Here is an 18353-nt window from a genome sequence, read left to right as displayed (position 1 = left end):
TGCGCTTTCGCGCGAGGACTAATATATATATATATATATATATGTTTAAAAAATTCTGACTACCAAACTCCTATCACTTTTTGGTCTATAGGCATAAAACTGAATATATTGGGAATTCGAACTCATGCGAAAGTTCGTTTGGGTTTTAGCCGGGAGAAAAATCGATTCAAATGTTTGACAAAAAAAAAATAAAATAAATAAATAAATAAAATGAAATTTGACAGATGAAGGTCTAACTACAGTACTATAGATATGCATGCCTAACGTAATAGCTATTAGTTCAGGTTTTAATTTTTAGCCTTGCCGCTAACACGTCTTCATAGCTCAGGTATTAAGATCAAAGGAAAAAGTAAATCGTAAGCTAAACGTTTTGGTTTCGATTCTTGGTTGTGGCGCACGAGTCATTTTAACTTTTTAAATCATAACTATATATTGGATGCAATATAATAATAAATAAATACGGAATCTGCATTAATCAAAATATATTTAAGCGTATTTTAGGAACGGGAAATTATAATCTGTATTTTGCTAGGAGAAAAATGTAATATCCATTTCGATACCGCCTGTAATCTTTACCCTCAGTGAAATGGAAATCCTGCTAGATTTCGGCAATTAAGAAAACGTTTTATTTCCATCCAAAGTGTCATTTTTGAGGAATAGATTCATTTACACCATAAAGCCGACCGCAAGAGACAAGAAAAGCGAAACCGGTACCGCTCTTTTGTCGCTGTCTCGAGTTGGCCATTGCTGTTCAATAATATTCTGGAGACCTTATATTGAAATAATTTTTTTAAATTATTATTTTTTTTATATACACGCATAATGGCTTGAATAAAAGTTTAAAATAAAAGTGTCAAGTATCATGGTGCAATTGGGCTTTAGACAGAAACATTAATTTCGAAGGCGTCTTAATTAATATTACAAAACCTGTTGATTTTACGCATCGGATCTTTCGGCTTTTGGTGATAACTTTTCAAATGCATTTGTGATGTTAGGCTGCGTAAGGTGTTAGATTTGGTCAAAATCGCCTGTTCTTTATTGCATCGGATGTTTTCGATTATCGAAGACATTTCGATATAAAACCCAAGAACACGGCCAGATATATAAAGTAGATCTGTGAAGCTTCTAAGAAAGAAAAAAAAATCGGCCCAGTCGTTTAAGAATCCATAAGGAACGAACTCCTACACAGACAAAGTTTCTTTTATATAGGTAGACAAGGATTTCGTAATCAGGATGACAGTAGAGCATTATTATTCCAATGATAAAATATTTTATTATAATATTATTATTCACATATAATATTGTAATTATAAGTGCAATATTACCAACCTAATATGATAATTATTCCAATTTTATATACCATTTTTGTAATATCGTTCTTATTTAAATATTATGCAAACAATATTATAATAATATAATACGAGTCTCATCTTTTTCAGGTAAAAGTTAAAGAGCTACAAAGACGGGAGTAGCACTATTAAAACGAGCGGCGGTTTGTATCCCATAATTTATTTTCGACACTCATAATTCCCAATGCACGATTGCCAGGAATTCACTGAAGCGTGTCTGCTTCTAACGCACGTCTATGACGGGGGATTGATATCTTTATCACACCGTCAATATCTTGAACAAAGAGTAAACACACAGGTCATGAATGTATAAGTTTAACGATCATAATGATTTAAGTTTCAATTTCCTCTGACCATTCGGGCGGAACAAAAAATAGGAGGCATTACTTTTGAACGCTCGTCATATTATTCCAATATTAAATTTCCACAATCTTGTGCGTCCAATAAAATATATTATTCTAATATGAAACAGTATCGATTGAGTTCCTAGAAAAAAAAAAAAAAAAAAAAAAAATCAAGAATGGTGGGGTCTATGTAGAAATATAAGTTTTGGGACAGAAAATATCGATGATTTTAAGAATATGACTAGTCTTCAGAACTCTTCAACTTTGTTAATTAGACAGTAGGAAACTTGGGGGGGGGGTCGGCTCGAATCCTGTATATTATTATCCCAATAATAAACAAAAATTAGAGACCATTATAATTCCAACATGGAAAGCGGAAATGGTCAATATGGTTTCGTTTCCATATATAATGACATTATCACAACAGTCTTCAAAATTAATAAGGGTGGGGGATGAATTGTCTCACGACTTTCCACTATATATGTTTATACAAACATAACAGGCTGCGCTACACTAACATTACAATGTTTCGATCTGTAGCTATTAATAAACAAGATCTCGTCAGGTGCATAGAAAAGAAATAACAAATCAAAACATTGCCATGCCAGTGCAGGGAATCCCGTTACATGTCTATAAATACATTTTTAATATTAACAGCTCTATTTACTATTGTATATATTATATTATAGTATAAATATCACCTGTCTTTTTAAAATGTATGTAGGCCTGCTTAAAACTTTCGACCGAGGCGCCGGATTTTCACGAGATCGATATTGATTTGAATCTCGACCCTTCGGACGACAAATATTGAAAAATTGGCTGAAAACATTAATTCCCTCATCCATAACTAGGCACTTTTCTACAGGGAAGGGTCGCTTTTTTCGAAAGACATTTCCACTTCTCGATTGACTAATCTTAATTTAAACCATCGTCACTTCCGGTTTGGCGATAGCCGCAACAGCAAAGGCGTCATTTTTTTTTCACGTTCCCCACCTCCTTCGCGGTAGGAGATCGAGCCTGCCTGCTACCACTTTAGTTTTTGCTGAACACGTTCAAAACACCCGGAGACAGGCTAGTTATTTAATTAACTCTGAAATTGTATCAAACGAATATATTCTTATAAGTATACTTGGGCAGTATTTTTTCTCTTTAATAATTCGTTTGTTTCTCTTATCCATCTTTTTCATGTAGCTAGCCAATGTTCGACATTCTGTTCGAAATCAAGAAATTTGCCTTAGTCGGGAACGTTTTCGACTTCCACGAGTCGTCTTCAGGCGAATGATAAATTAAAAATTACGCTGGTGAATTTATTGAAAATACGATTAAAATCATTAAAAGCATGTAAACGCCCCCCCACTCATATTCAGTCTGATTTATGGTTGCTTTTGTGTTATTTTTCGTACGGATTATGAAGGCTTCAATGATTGGGAGGCGCAGATCAAATGCGCTGTAGGAGAAGGTGTCCTTAAAGAGAAGACGTTCGTCGGTATGACTAGAACCAGTATCTCTCGCCGACTAACATGTTACCTATCTTCCCCCGAATAACTCAATTTATCAAAACCTTTCAGCACATGACACCCAAAACTGAATTTAGGAATATACTAATTTAAAAAACAAACACCAGTCAGGCTCAATATGAAGGGAGAGGCACGCGTAAGAGCTTTTAATGATTTTATTTGCGTTTTCAATATATTCACCAACACAATTCATCACTCGCCCTGAGGACGACTTATGGAAGTCGAAAACGGTCGCGAATACGGCAAATTCCTTTAAGCTAGAACAGAACGTTTGAACATTAGCCTGATAATAAAAAAACAAAAAACAAAAACAAATAGAAATAAATGCAAGATAAACAAACTGGAATTGTTCCTGCTCTGCAATGAAAGATGCATACATACCAGTGATGGGACGATTCCAATATTTTTACCGATTCCATTAGATTTTGATATTTTATAAATCTCTAAAGATTTAACTATAGACTTGTTATCCCCCCCCTAATTACCGTAAAAACACAAGGTCCCCTCTGGACATAGTGTGCAGATATTTTCTCAAAAGTAAACAAGATGTGTCAGGCACGATTTTCATAGTCTAGTTTTAGCTTAAAAATCAAATATTTATTTTTTTTGTCATTATTACCAGCAGTGGAAGAATTGGCTTTAAACAAAATCAAATAAAACAAAAGAATCGTTTTTGGCATCAGAAAAGACAAGTTTTTCCGATCGCGATACCCCCAAAAGTCTTAATTTTTCCGACTCCCGATAAATCATCCTAACACTAATGAGAGGCGAGAGGTGGGGGGGGCAGATCTATTCATTTTAAACGCTGGTATTTTTTCGATAATTTCTTTGCACCAGGTGTTGTAGGTATTTGAGACACGTTAGAACCAGCGGAGCCTGCCTTTTGGTGTTCGGTAGTTGACGAGTTCGTTGATTTCTCGACAGTCTCGTCAAGTAGGTTTATATTTTGTTGGCGGGAATAGGCTTGGCGTTGATAACCGACCTCTTCGCCGTCATCGTCGATGCTATTCATTGATTGTGGGAACCCGCTTGTGCAAAAGCCGACCAAACATTCCTGGAAAACTTCGCTGCTTCTACGGTTTGGTTCCCCTCTGGACATAGGAGTGTGGTATAATTTGCGGGATTTGCTTTTTGTGGTGCCCATGGCCAAAGGATTCTAAAAATTCGGTTTTCTTCTGTGGCCAATCTGAAAATAAAATTAAAGAAAAATAAAATAAAAGATTAGTTATATTTAATTCGGATTATATGGATTCCTGGATTATCTTTTCTTATCTTGAGTGTTATTTCCATCAAGTTTCGGTCGATACAAGCTCCGACCTTCTTCAGGCGTATCTTCTCGAATTCGAACTCAGTAATTAGCACATAATTCGAAACGGATCGCTTTATTTAATCTTACTGGCGTAAGGTGTTCTTGTTCGGTCAGCCATAACTAGTTAAAAGTCCCAAGTAATTCGCAATTGTATTTTGGATGTTGCTTGCACTGAGAACTGAACCTTTAACCTCAAAAGTTGGATTTTATACAAGAGAAATACCCCGTGGATGAAATAAACAGTTCCGTTCGAAATTCCGTGCAGATTACGAATTTAGACAGATTCCGTATTTTAACAAGATACCCTGAAGAAGGTCGGAGAAGGGGGGGGGGTTACGTCGATCAACAATTTTGGAAAATAACAGTCAATATGAGGACAATAGTCCGAAGAATAATCAATCCATATCTCCACGTAAAATATAGCTTATGTATTTGGACTATTGTTCTCGTTGTTCCACAATGTTCCGGCCGATGTAATCCCCGGCCGTCTTCAGGTGAATCTACACTGGATGTTATTGGTGAAGATTTATTTTATTTTTTTTTTGCTTCTCAACGAACATAGTCGTAAGAAATTCAAAATGCAAAAATTATCAATCCTCAACACAAAAATACAAAACGGAGGGGGGGGGGAGAGGAAAAAAAAGGAATAGACCCGGGTTTTCAAAAGGAAAAGTAAACTTGGCGCATAACATCCAGTGTAAGTGCACCGGGGGTTAAATCGGCCGAAACAATACAAAAAAAAAAAAAAAAAAAAAAAAAAAATAGCCCATATAATCCAAAAAATTATCAATCCTCATCTAAAAAATATATAAATATCAATTAACATCTGTTTATATGCTGGTGTTTACAAGATTTACAGCTAAACTAATGAACTAGTCATTAGCAGTTTGGAAACACCTGCTAAAATATTTCGTAACAATTGTTTCATTTAATTTAATAAAGTGTAAGCATGCATATTGACGAGTCACGGGCCGAGCTACTGTTACGTTAGCATTAAAACCATAGGAGTAAGAGCACGTGATGAAATGCATATATTATATAAAAGTCAGTTTATGTGTGTGTGTGTGTGTGTGTGTGTGTGTGTGTGTGTGTGTGTGAAGTCCTTCCTCATAAGCTCCGAAAGGGCTGAGCCTTTTTTATTTATATTTACATTAACCACTTATCAAGGCCCAGAGACCACTCAAGGATAAGGGTTAAGAGTGTACAGTAGTCAATTGGACAATATAGCAATCGTTAGTAATGGAAATTCGGTAAATTTGTTAACTTAAGTAGAACGGCTCATCAAGAACTTGTTTACGTTGGACTTGAAGACAACCATATTGTAATCAGCTGGAAAGCAGGAAAACGGAAAAGAGTTCCACATCTATGCAGTTCTAAGGAAGAAACCTTGTTCATGGAATCCACGTTTAGGTTTAGGTATAGATAAAGAGCGGGAGGATTATTGATAGTGGTTTCAGCTAGACGAGGGTTTCTTGTGAAAGTTTGGCGAGGGGGGGACCATAGATTGAAGCTCAATAGAGCCCTTGCCATGAAAATAACGATAAAGCAGAGACAAACTCGCAACATCTTTTCTGTGAGATAGAGGTTGCAGGGAAGAGAAAAGGACATCTACGAGGCTATGAAGTCTAGTTCACACAAATGTAATTTCTATGTCTGGCAGTGTTCTTAGATACGTTTTGTACTTAAATTCATCCGATCTTAATAGCTTTTCTCAGAGAAAAAAAAATATTTGCATTAAACCGGCAAGGGAGGTAATAGGATTTCAGCAGGATTTTTTTAAAAATATAATATTGACATTTGTATTGATTAACCTACCTGTATTCCTACGAATTTGTTTTTTTTTCTGTATAAGTATTCATTAAAAATCCCCTTTTTATTAGTATCTATTTGCTTTCCCACCAAAGCAAAATGTGACACGAGGTCGTTTTTTAAGTGGGGTTAAACCAGCTCCCCGAAAAAAAAAGAGGGAGGGGGCACTATGGTTGGGTCCCAAAATAGAAGGTTTCCCCTCCTGGGACAAATTACCTTAAGTGCAGCATCTGCAGAACAGATACTACACTTTGATCCCGGCCCGAAAGCCAAGAACAAATCCTCTTTCTCATGTGCTCGTGGAATTACATTAAGCTGCAAAAGATCTAGCTAATTTGCATATTCTTTTAAACATTCATTTTAATTACTTCCTTATGAGATGATCAGCTTAAGTTTACTATTGCGCGTAATTATGAAGATATTCTACATGATTCACACTTGCATAAAAAGCTTATAGTAAACACAAACCATATATATATATAATATATATATATATATATATATATACTTACGTAGTTAAAAAAAAAAATTGCCTGCCACATTCCTGTTAGATTTTGGTCTACAGACCAATTATAAAGGGTATTAGATTCCATGCTAAACTTTATAATCGGGTTTTAGTCGGGAAAATTCGGTGCAAAAGTGTGAAAAAAAAAAAAATAAATAAAAAGGTATAAAAGATGAATTTATAAAAATCTAATATATAAAAGGCTTTTTTTCTTTTTTTTTTTACACAGTGATCACCACTTATCAAGGCCCGGAAGCCACTCAGGGATAAGGGTTATTGCAAGTACATTATGTTAGTGTGGAGAGTTGATGAAGTGTTTACTTAAAGGGGCCGTTCATTAGGAATTTGTTAACATTGGACTTGACGACATCCAAGTTGTAGTCCGGTGGGAAGCAGGCAGACGGAACAGAGTTCCACAGGCGTGCAGTTCTAAGAAAGAAGCTCTGTTCATGGAATCCGCGTTTTGATTTAGGCACAGATATAGAGTGGGGGAAATTTTTCACAGTGGATTCAGCTAGACAGGTGTTTTTCGTGAAAGATTGGCGAGGGGGGACCAGAGATTGGAGTCCAGACGAGCACCTGCCATGGAAATAACGATAAAACAAAGATAGGCTCGAAACGTCTCTTCTGTGAGAGAGAGGTTGCAGGGTAGAGAAAAGGGCATCCCCCACTAAGCCACGAAGGCTATATATCAATTTGAAAAATATGGAGACAGACAATCTTTTCGGAAACCAAAAGTCGCAGAGCGGAGCTATGGGCCCTCAAATAATTGGCTGATTTATGGACCGTTAGTCGGTTAATAGATTTTAATGGGTCAAAATTGAAGAATAAAATTATACGTTTTTTATTATTTATTTATTTTTTTGCATGGAAGTTACTACTTATCAAGGCCCAGAAGCCACTCGGGGATGAGGGTTTTTGCGTGTACAGTAATCAATGAGAGTATCGTAGTAATCATTAGTATTGGAGATTTGATGAAGTGTCTTAAGAGGGCGGTTCATCAGGAATTTGTTTATGTTGGACTTTAAGACATCCAAGTTGTAGTCAGATGGGAAACAGACAGACGGAAGAGAGTTTCACTGGCGCGCACTTCTAAGAAAAGCTTTGTTCATAGAATCTACATTTTGTACATTCATTTTAGTATATATTTAATCAGTCCATATGTGTCACGTTAGTACAGTGGTAACGTCACCAGCTTTGAATGCTACAGTTTTGCTTTCAGTTTCGATTCTATCTGATAGCACTAATTTTTCTTTTACTTTTGGAAGCACGACTATAATATGAAATCTGAAAAAAATTAAATATTTAAGCGCATTTTACGACCGTGCATATATATATATCAAGGTCAAAAGAAAGGGAGGAAAGGAATGATGCGTGGTGATTTAGAAGCTACCCTTGACAAGCCCGCGGATCCTAGAGAATTACTGCAACACAACAGCTGATTATAGTTAAAAAAAAACAAAGAACGACTGAAAGAAAGAGAATATTGTCTTGTGTTGTAAATACGTGTCAGCGTCTTTCCTGTAAAAACGAAGGAAATAAATCACACCTAAAAGTTCAGGTCATAGTTCTATTTTTAATAGGAGTCCAAATGCGTTTAGACATTTTAAAAAGGCAAATCTGAGGTGAGGACCTTCCAGAAAAATTAAGATAGCTTTGACTTATGAAGCGAGACAACCATATATGGCAATAATTACTGATGGTACAGTTACGAGACGTGGTGTTGCGGTTAATCACCTGAGAGACTAGGAGTTGACCGAAACGTGGTAAAACAACTTTGAAGATGAGGACAATTAGCAAATACAAATTACGTCTAAAGAATTATATATATATATATATATATATATATATATGAGATTCAAATTAAATATGGCAGTAAAAAAATAAAGTAACTAGAAAACTTATAAATATACTTTTAAGTGAAAAATATTAGTGTACACAAAAAATTAAGCGAATAGAATTTTAATATAAAAGATAAAATTAATTTGCATTTCCAGGAGTTCCCAATGACAAGCCAGCATGTCATCTTCATAGAAGAGAGATAATCTTTTACAATGTGCTGGCTTGACGTGAATGTCGTTCGGATTTTGTGGAATCTGAATGGTAAATTGATTTTGTTTTTTATTAAAAGTTTACTCAATTTTCATGATTTTAATATTGTCATGTCACACTAATGAAAGTATCCAAAAATTATGAAAAACGGTAAGGTATAAAAAAAACTTGACGAAAATTAGCGAAAAATAAAATGTTTGGCTAAAACAAAAAAAAAACCCCAAAAAACGAGTTTCAAAGGGAGGTAAATAGCATGTAACTATTGCCAAGTTTTAAATAAATTATTTTGCTTTGTTTTTAGCATAACTAGGTTGCTTCCCTTGTTATGTCATTTCTTCCTCTTGAGTTGGAAGACATGTTTAGTTTCAGAACAGTTTCCGATGCTTAGTTGTTCTGGAGATGACTGGTTATCGGTACAGTGGTTTTGCACAGATTTCCTAATTTTGTAATAACAGAGCAAAAGCTATAAGATTATATATATAACTTATCTAAACGTTTCGTCACTCACTTTTGTTTAAGGGGTGCCTGGCAAGTACCAATACACTAAAACTGGTCGCATGATTAACAATCCGATGCATATACATTTTAATAGATTAGATTTACTGTACGCTTTCCAGAAGTTGTAAATAGATTCCGGCAGAATAAATTTCTCTATCAACGTACAGTAGCGCCTGCTCGTTCCTTTGTCGTGTGGGTCTCTTAATGCTATGACGAAGCTACGTTACGAAACGCGTTCGATTCTTCCAAATCGAAATTTGGAAGATTCCGCTTATATTTCTGCCGGACAATCAGCGTTTCATTTAATCTCCACTGCTGTTTCATCTTTTTGGTTCTTGGTTTTGAAGCAAGGGTTCACATACATTCGAGCAGAAAGACCGTCAATCTGTTGATGAGAGACTAGGCAAATGTCAAGTTTCTCGAACAGTCTCATGGTCCCAAGATAGCGGAGAAAATGATCGACAAAAATAGTATTCTGCAACCTGGAATGCAGAAAAGAAATCTTCCTTCGATATCACCGACATTAATGTTTAATTTTCTTTCTTGATTTCCGGGGAAATCTGAAGTTTGTGTAGCAAGAAACCTGTTAAACACAGGGTAAATTACGCTTAAAATGGTAATTGTTTTGAATTGTCGGCTGCTTTCATTTTTATGAAATTGTGTCAAAGTGTTTGAACAACTTTCACAGATCGACATTAGTCATTTGTTTAATTTGGTGAAAATTTTTGAAAGTTTTGTATAAATTTAGTAAAGCATGTGAATTTCTTTGTAACATCTGGATAAAGTTGAATTTTACACGAAAATTTGTAAGACGTTAATACCAAAGTTTGGAAGAAAAAAAGTTGTGAAAAATATTTAAATTTTAAATAAAGATTACAATTTGATTTTCGTCCGTGTTACGTCTGCTCGAGAACTTACTAAGTATACTCGGTGCGCATGCTCAGTAAGTCGTAGACGACTTTAAAAATGTCGAACAGTGAAACCAGAGAAATATTGGATAATGAAGGGGTTAATAAAGTACGTCGGCGAATATTCGTTTTAAACAAACCCGAATACATCAACTTTTTAAAAAGCAGTGCTTCAGTTGGTCCACGAGTGCATTTACAGGTTATTTTATATAATATATATATATTATATATATATATATATATATAAAAAGAAAAATCACTGCTAGTCATTATTTTTTCGGTTTGTTTAATTTGATACGTTACATAGTACTAAAAAAAGTTGGGCAAGATTGCAATTTAATTTTCGTTAGTATTAAGCCTGTTATAGCACTATCACGCCGTGCAAGCCCAATAAACGCTTTTTACAGTCGTAAACAACATTGACAAAAATGGCGACGAACAGGGAAACAACTGGATATTGAAGATGTTTGTATAAATATCGGCGAGCATTTTTAATGTGATATTCGTTCGAAATATCCACGTTTTTACAGGTTGAGCTACAGTTAGTCCATTGGCGTATTTTTTTTTACCGGTTATTTTTAATGGAAAAAATTCCAAACAACGCAAGAAACCAATCGATGGGATATAGAAATTTTAAAATTTTTTTAGTAAAGCTCGAAAGCTACCTTATGATAAAGGTTAGAATTGATTTAAAGCACAGAATACAGCAATTATTCCCTCTTTGTCAGAAATATCGCTCATGGAATGGGAGGACTAAAAGACAAAATAAGGGAAGCGAGAGTTAATTGGCTGCCGACCGAGAAGTATTGAAACCGTTCCGTTAATAAATCAAACTAAAATATCGCTTATCTTGAAGTTTTAACTTTAAAGTGACTGCTATTGAAACAACGTTTTTTTTTTATAGTACATTTAGTTCGTCCAGAAAAATTCGACACTTTCGGAAACGTTCGGTGAAACGCGTCATCGATAGCGTAAACATCGACATTTTCTTGGATGCCTATTCCTAAAAAGAAAAAACCGGACATAAGTTGAAAGAATTTAAGTATATAGTTTTTGTAATTTCATGGTTTCGAATTATTTGCATGAAAACACCGTTTTTTGTTAGATCAGCGAAGTTAAGCAATGTTGAGCTTGGTCAGTACGAAATAGGTGACCATTTAAGAATATGGACGCTTAGCAGATATGACTTAAAATTCGCGCAATCCTGGGAAAAATAGACAATTACTTACCTTCGCCGCTATATAACACCCAAATTCTTCACAAAAATATAGTCTGAATTCTTTAACTCGCTAAATATTAACGTTAAGGACGATGCCATTTAAAGGGGTTGGAGACAACATTTAAACTCTATTCTTCGTAAACTTAAACTCATTTGGACTATGCTATCATCACAAGGTTGGGAGGTGATAAATGTTAAATGTTTAACGACACAGATTGTCGACCTGGATGTTCTAAGTTCGAATCCAATTCGCTCGGCAAAAAATCACTTTAGGCCGTTGGCAACCATCAGTAAGTAGTCGCTGTCTTTCTATAAAGAATTCTGACTAGGAAAATATCGGAGATCAATTACATTTGGATTAAATCTTTGGATTTATACGTTATGATATATGTATGATGTCACGTATGACGTCATGTATCGGGGGGTGCAAAAAAGATACCCAAGGAAATTTCAGGCAGCCTGCGTATATATATATATATATATATATATATATATATATATATATATATATATATATATATATATATATATATAACAAAATAACAAAAAAGGCTGGCTGTAGCCTAAAACGGCAAACGGCCATTCAATGAAGACTGATGCGGATATGGGTGTCAATGGAAATAAAGGCTCTGGAACATCCAAGGTCTGGATCGGCAGGTGTTCAGGGCATCACAGACTGGACCCGGTCATCAGCAGATGTGCAGGACTGTAGAAGGTTCATAGAAGTGACCGTCTTGCACGTACTGCTAGTGGCGTTCATGCCTGCCTCATTTGAGCCAGAGATGTATTAAGTAATGGCAATACTCGAAAACGAGTTGCTGCCATCATGTATGTATGTATGTATGTATGTATGTCATATGCTACTGGTACCATGTAACCCAGTACTAGCTGCCTCATGGTCGGGTCACAGGCCACTAAACTGGTTCCCTCACCAAACTTGTTTGTTGAGGAGGGCGGCTAGTCTCGATGAAGGATTAAAAACAAGACCTTCCAAAGGGCGAATGAACCCTTTTTCGGGGTTAACGGCCAACTAGTACCGTGTATATTTGTGTGTATGTATATATGTTGGGGTTGAGAGGGCTCCCGTAAGCCGTGGTGAAGGCTACCTTTCTAAAAGAAGCAAATCTCTGATTAAAAAACCATAAAGCGGGTGACCAGTACCCGCATTAAGCTGGTCTGCAGTTTAATTTGTTGCTGGCTATCTCGCTCTTGTTTGTTGCTGGATCACAACATTTTGAACCGAGAGAGAGACTTAGCTGTTGTACAAAGCTAAGACTCTGTAACATCATCTTTGTATAAATACTCCCTCAGGTATTTGGGCTCATGTCTGAGGGAGTGGCACTCGTCTGACAAGACGTTGCAATCATCATTATGTATGTATGTTTGTATGCCTAAAACTTTCGACAGAGGCGAGGGATTTTCACAAGATCGGTATCGTTTTTAGCTCGAACGTTCGGACGACAAATATCGAAAAATTGGCCCAAAACATTAGTTCCTTCACTCTCAACTGGATACTTTTCTACAAGGAGGCATCGTTTTTTTCGCCGATATTTTCGAAAGCTATCCCCTCTTTTCAATTAACTAGCCTTAATCACTTCCAATCACATCACTTCCAATTTGACGATGGACGCAACGGCAAAGACCCCACTTTTTTCCACGTTCTTTTCTTCTTTGCGGTACGAGTTCTCAACACACACCTTCAAAGATCTAGGCAATGCCGGGTATCCAGCCTAGTCTAGATTATAAATCTCACCTGTCTGTTTAAATGTATGTATGTTTGTATGTCTCGCAAAAACTTTTGACAGAGGCGACGGATTTTCACGAGATCGGTATCGTTTGGAAGCCCTGCCCTTCGGACAACACAGCAAATAATTGGCTAAAAACCTCAATTCACACACCCTTAACTGAGCACTTTTTTATAGGGAGCGGTCGCTATTTTCAAAAGTCATCGCCTCTTTTCGATTGTCTAGCCTTAATTTAATTTAAATCTACGGTTTCCAGTTTGGTGATGGCTGCAGCAGCTAACGCGTCACTGGGTCTTTTTTCACTACTTTCTTCTCCTTCGCGGTACGGGTTAGAGCCTGCCTGCCTAATACCATTTTTTTTCTTTTTTTAGGGGCAAAAATTTTACTTTTTTTTTGTTGTTGCTCATCCAAGACCCGTAGACACATCTCCACTTTCTTTTTCTTTTTCGCGTCATGGGTTCGAGCCTGCCTGCCTATTAAAACTTTTTTTTTTTTTAACTCAACGCACACCTTCTAACACCCGGGAAACGCCGGGCACCCAGGCTAGTCTATAATATAAATCTCACCTTTCTGTTTAAATGCATGTATGTATGTATGTATGTATGTATGTATGTATGTATGTTCATTCGCCCTTTGGAAGGTCTTGTTTTTAATCCTTCAGGGAGACTAGCCGCCCTCCTCACCAAACAAGTCTGGTGGGGGAAACAGTTTAGTCGCCGGTGAACCGACCATGAGGCAGGTAGTACTGGGTTACATGGTACCAGTAGCATATGACATGCCCTGACAAAAGGCGAATGAACTCTTTTTCTAGGTCAACGGCCAACTAGCACCGTGTATATTTGTGTGTGTGTGTATATGTGTATTGGGGTAGAGAGGGCTCCCGTAAGCCGTGGTGAAGGCAACCTTTCTAGGAGAAGCAAATCTCTGATTTAAAAAACAATAAAGTGGAAGACCAGTACCCGCATTAAGCTGGTCTGCAGTTTAATTTGTTGCTGGCTATCTTGCTCTTGCTTGTTGCTGGATCTCAACATTTTGAACCGAGAGAGAGACTTAGCTGTCGTACAAAGCTAAGACTCTGTAACATCATATTTGTATAGATACTCCCTCAGACATTTGGGCTCATGGATTTTAAATGTCTGAGGGAGTGGCACTCGTCTGAAAAGACGTTGCAATCATCATGTATGTATGTATGTATGTATGTATGTATTTCTGTCTAAAACTTTCGCCAGGGGCGACGGATTTTCACGAATTCGGTATCATTTTTCAACTCGCCCATTCGGACGACAAATATAAAAAAATTGGCCAAAAACATTAATTCCTTCACTCTCAACTGGACACTTTTCTACAGGAAGGGTTCGGGTTTTCGCTGACACTTTTTGCAAGTCATTCAACCCTCGACGTCGCATAAAAGGCGTTATTTCGACCGCCCGTAACGTCGCAACAACGGTGGACACATCGGTAATATCGTTTGTTTCTTTTTTTTCACCTCTTTTTCATCTGGCGCATTACGGTTTCGAGCCTGCTCAGTACTCCTATATTTTGCGCTCACAATCCCCCCCTTTTTTGTTGTTCAACCACACCCTTACACACACCTCCGCTTTTTATCCGAGCCTGCCTGCTTTCCTACTACAACTTTTTTCTTTGGCTCAACACACGTCTACAAACATCCGGGCAACGCCGGGCACCCAGGCTAGTCTATAATATAAATCCACTTGTCTGTTTAAATGTATGTATGTATGTATGTATGTATGTATGTATGTATGTATGTATGTATGCCTAAAACTTTCGACAGAGGCAACGGATTGTCACGAGATCGGAATCGTTTTGAAGCTCGAAACTTCAGACGACAACTATCGAAAAATTGGCTAAAAGCATTAATTCCTTCGCCCTCAACTGGGCACTATTCTATAGGGAGGTGTCGCTTTTATCGCCGATATATTCGATTGACTAGCCTTAACTTAAACCTTCGTCAGTTACGGTTTGACGATGGACACAACAGCAAAGATGTCACTGTCTTTTTTTTTTTTTTACATTCTTTCCCTCATTCGCGGTACGGGTTTGAGCCTGCTTGCCTGCCAACACCAGCCTAGTATAGTTGAAAGGATAACATTTTGGAGAGATTTCTGCTGCATCCTGTAGTACGGTTGGGGATGAGTGGATACGCACGTCCAACATAACCGCAAAAATTATGTCCTGTCGCCTTTCGATCCCCTTGCCATGGCGTAATAATTCTACGACTTAAAATTTCTAGTGGAACTTTCCAGGTATTTTACGAATAGCCTTATCGAAAAATTCCGATATCCACAACACTTTACCATCATACCGTCTAAGGTCTTAGTACATCAAAATCTATTCCACCGGCTAGTCGGCAACCCAGGGACAATAAGGGTTAAACGTGAATACACCGTACCGGGTAGGAACAGTCTATATTGTTTTCAAACATGTGGTACCTGGGCAGTACGCACTATCGACTCAAGTAACATTTTATCTCTGAACAAGTGGAGGTGATTTTTAGCAGTGTCCTTAACCAATCAGCCTCCACCCAACCGATATCCCAATCAAGTACCCCCTTCTCAAGGCGATATCTATTGATTGCCTGCAGGTGCTCTCTCATAATATAAGTCAAAATAATAATAATAATAATAATAATAATAATAATAATAATAATATATATATATATATGTATATATATATAACAACATCCCTTCCTCTCTCTCTCCCTCCCTCTCTCTCTCTCTCTCTCTATATATATATATATATATATATATATATATATATATACAGATATATATATATATATATATATATATATATATATATATATATATATATATATATATATATATATATATATATATATATATGATGGTGATGGACTCTCCCGTCGATTTCGACGTATGAGGTTCGGACAACCCATATTTCTAAAACTCATTTATGCTTTTGCCTCCGATGACTTTTTAGTCCAGCAAGGGACTTGCAGACAAGGCCAAAAATAGAACATGAATGTGGATTTAACGCTGCAGATATTAGTGCGGCTGCTCGTCGTTTTGCTCTTACTCTGTTTTCTTTCAGTTGCCTTAAGCTTTCAGATTGAAACCGCTGGAGACCTTCAAAACACCTTGATCTCCATCCTTTTCGGTCATTCACCTCATCTTCAAGACTCCTGTATGGTATGTTCACTGCAGACAAGTTACTCTTCAACTTGTCCTTGTACCTAAGCCAAGGACGTCCGACAATATATATATATATATATATATATATATATATATATATATATATATATATATATATATATATATACTAGCATTTCAGCCCAGCGTTGCCCGGGTGTTTGGAGGTGTATGTTGAGCAAAAAATATATATATATATAGAAAAAGTGTTAGTAGGAAGGCAGGCTCGAACCCGTACCGCAAAGGAGGGAAAGAACGGAGAACTGACGTTTTTGCCGTTATGACCACCGCCAAACAGGAAGTGACGTAGGTTTAAATTAAGGCTAGACAATCGAAAGGAGAGAATGACTTTCGAAAATATCGGCGAAAAAAAGCGACTCCCCGGTTGAAGGTGAAGATATTAATGTTTTTAGCCAGCTGTCGTAAGTTTTAGGAAGACATGCAAACATACATACATTCATATATTGGTAACTCAAATTTTCGACCCAAACCGGTTAAAAAGATTGCCCTATCTCTGAATAGATTCAACGTCTGTATGAACTGCGCGACGGGCCCCGAAGGGCGATTATGATTTAATATTTTGGTCTTATAAATTCATGTTTATTATTAATTATCTGATCTTCCATAGTCGGGTCCTTCCTGAATGGTAAATATATATTGTTTAATTGGAATTCATTATTGAGGTGAGAATTGTCTAAAGATAGCGGTTTCAATCCAACCCCAAGCCTTAGAAGCTTACTTGACCAAAACGCGATGAGACAACAACTACGGAAGTTATTGCAGTGGATGCAGTCAAGAGATTCAGATGGTCTATCCCGTCGCGGCTACGAACTGATGAAGGCCAGAGGAATTGTTGGCCGAAACGTCGTGAAACAACTAAGAAAAAGATGAGGATAATAGTCTGGAATAAAAAAAAAATAATCAATACTCATCTCAATAATGAATTCCAATTAAATAAAATATAGCTAATTTCTTATTCTAACATAATCTACTCATGTTGTGTAAATTTTTACATGTGCTGGCTAGCCGTACTTCTTTCTGATCGTCAATTTTGCTTGAGAATCCAGCGGTTTTTATTCAATGTTCCTCGATTTTTAATATAAAAAACACGCAGAAACATTGACTCCGCGCAATAGCCTGAAGAATCCTAACGAGGACAAAACGCGGAAAATTCTGTGTAGCTTAATTGCCATATATATTTAAAAAAATTATTATCTATCCCTACTTACGTATCGAGCATTGTCGAAGTAAACACTGAAAAGAGATACATAAACTTTTGTGTAGGTACATAAAAATAATATATATATATATATATATATATATATAAATAAAATGGAGGTGGAAGGACCTGAATACTCAACGTTTCGCCCGATTTATGCGGGCTTCTTCAAGAGGGATGGTCATTGACATACATACATATATATATATATTGACATACATACATATATATATAAATATATATATATATATATATATATATATAATATAAAGCTGAACGTGTGTGTGTGCCTGGTCACGAATAGGCTCCTATATGGTTGACTATTTTAGAAAAACTGATCACATATAATGATAGAAGATGTATTGAGGCACTGGAATGGGTATGTTTGATCTGGCAGAACGGTGGTTCATTAAAATTGTGGGGTCTGCGTTCGCGCCTGCTCCACAAAGTATGGAAATAAAAAATTTAAAAATGAGAAAAAAAAGTTTACAAGTGTTCTTGATATATATGTACATAAGAATACTTTGATAATTATGTTTTAACTTAAATAGGGATGGTATAATAAAATTGTGGGGTCTGCGTTCGCGCCTGGCCTCCATAGAATGGAAATATGCACAAACTTTAATAAAGACTTTTCATATCTATCTGCGTAAGTATACTTTGATAATTATGTTTCAGTTTGAAGAAATATGGTATAATAAAATTATGG

At 36.4% G+C, this 18353-nt stretch overlaps 1 protein-coding gene across 1 annotated transcript; it reads right to left on the bottom strand.

The window, feature by feature from the left end:
* Positions 1–478: 478 nt before the first annotated feature.
* Positions 479–11676, bottom strand: LOC145266971 (uncharacterized). Its single transcript, XM_080122810.1, has 2 exons — positions 11521–11676; positions 479–4396 (listed from the first exon to the last, which is right to left on the bottom strand). The coding sequence occupies exon 2, from the start codon at positions 4352–4354 to the stop codon at positions 4004–4006; it is 351 nt and encodes a 116-aa protein (XP_079978936.1). The 5' UTR covers positions 4355–4396; positions 11521–11676; the 3' UTR covers positions 479–4003.
* Between the last annotated feature and the right edge of the window lie 6677 nt (positions 11677–18353).

The sequence above is a fragment of the Euprymna scolopes genome, chromosome 42 (genome assembly GCF_053919585.1).
Source record: "Euprymna scolopes isolate OS-2025 chromosome 42, ASM5391958v1, whole genome shotgun sequence".
Classification (NCBI taxonomy): Eukaryota; Metazoa; Mollusca; class Cephalopoda; order Sepiida; family Sepiolidae; genus Euprymna; species Euprymna scolopes.
This window is presented reverse-complemented; position numbering and strand designations above follow the sequence as displayed.

Excerpts from the sequence above, each read along its gene's own strand:
- LOC145266971 (XM_080122810.1), bottom strand. The coding sequence starts at position 4,354 with ATGGGCACCACAAAAAGCAAATCCCGCAAATTATACCACACTCCTATG.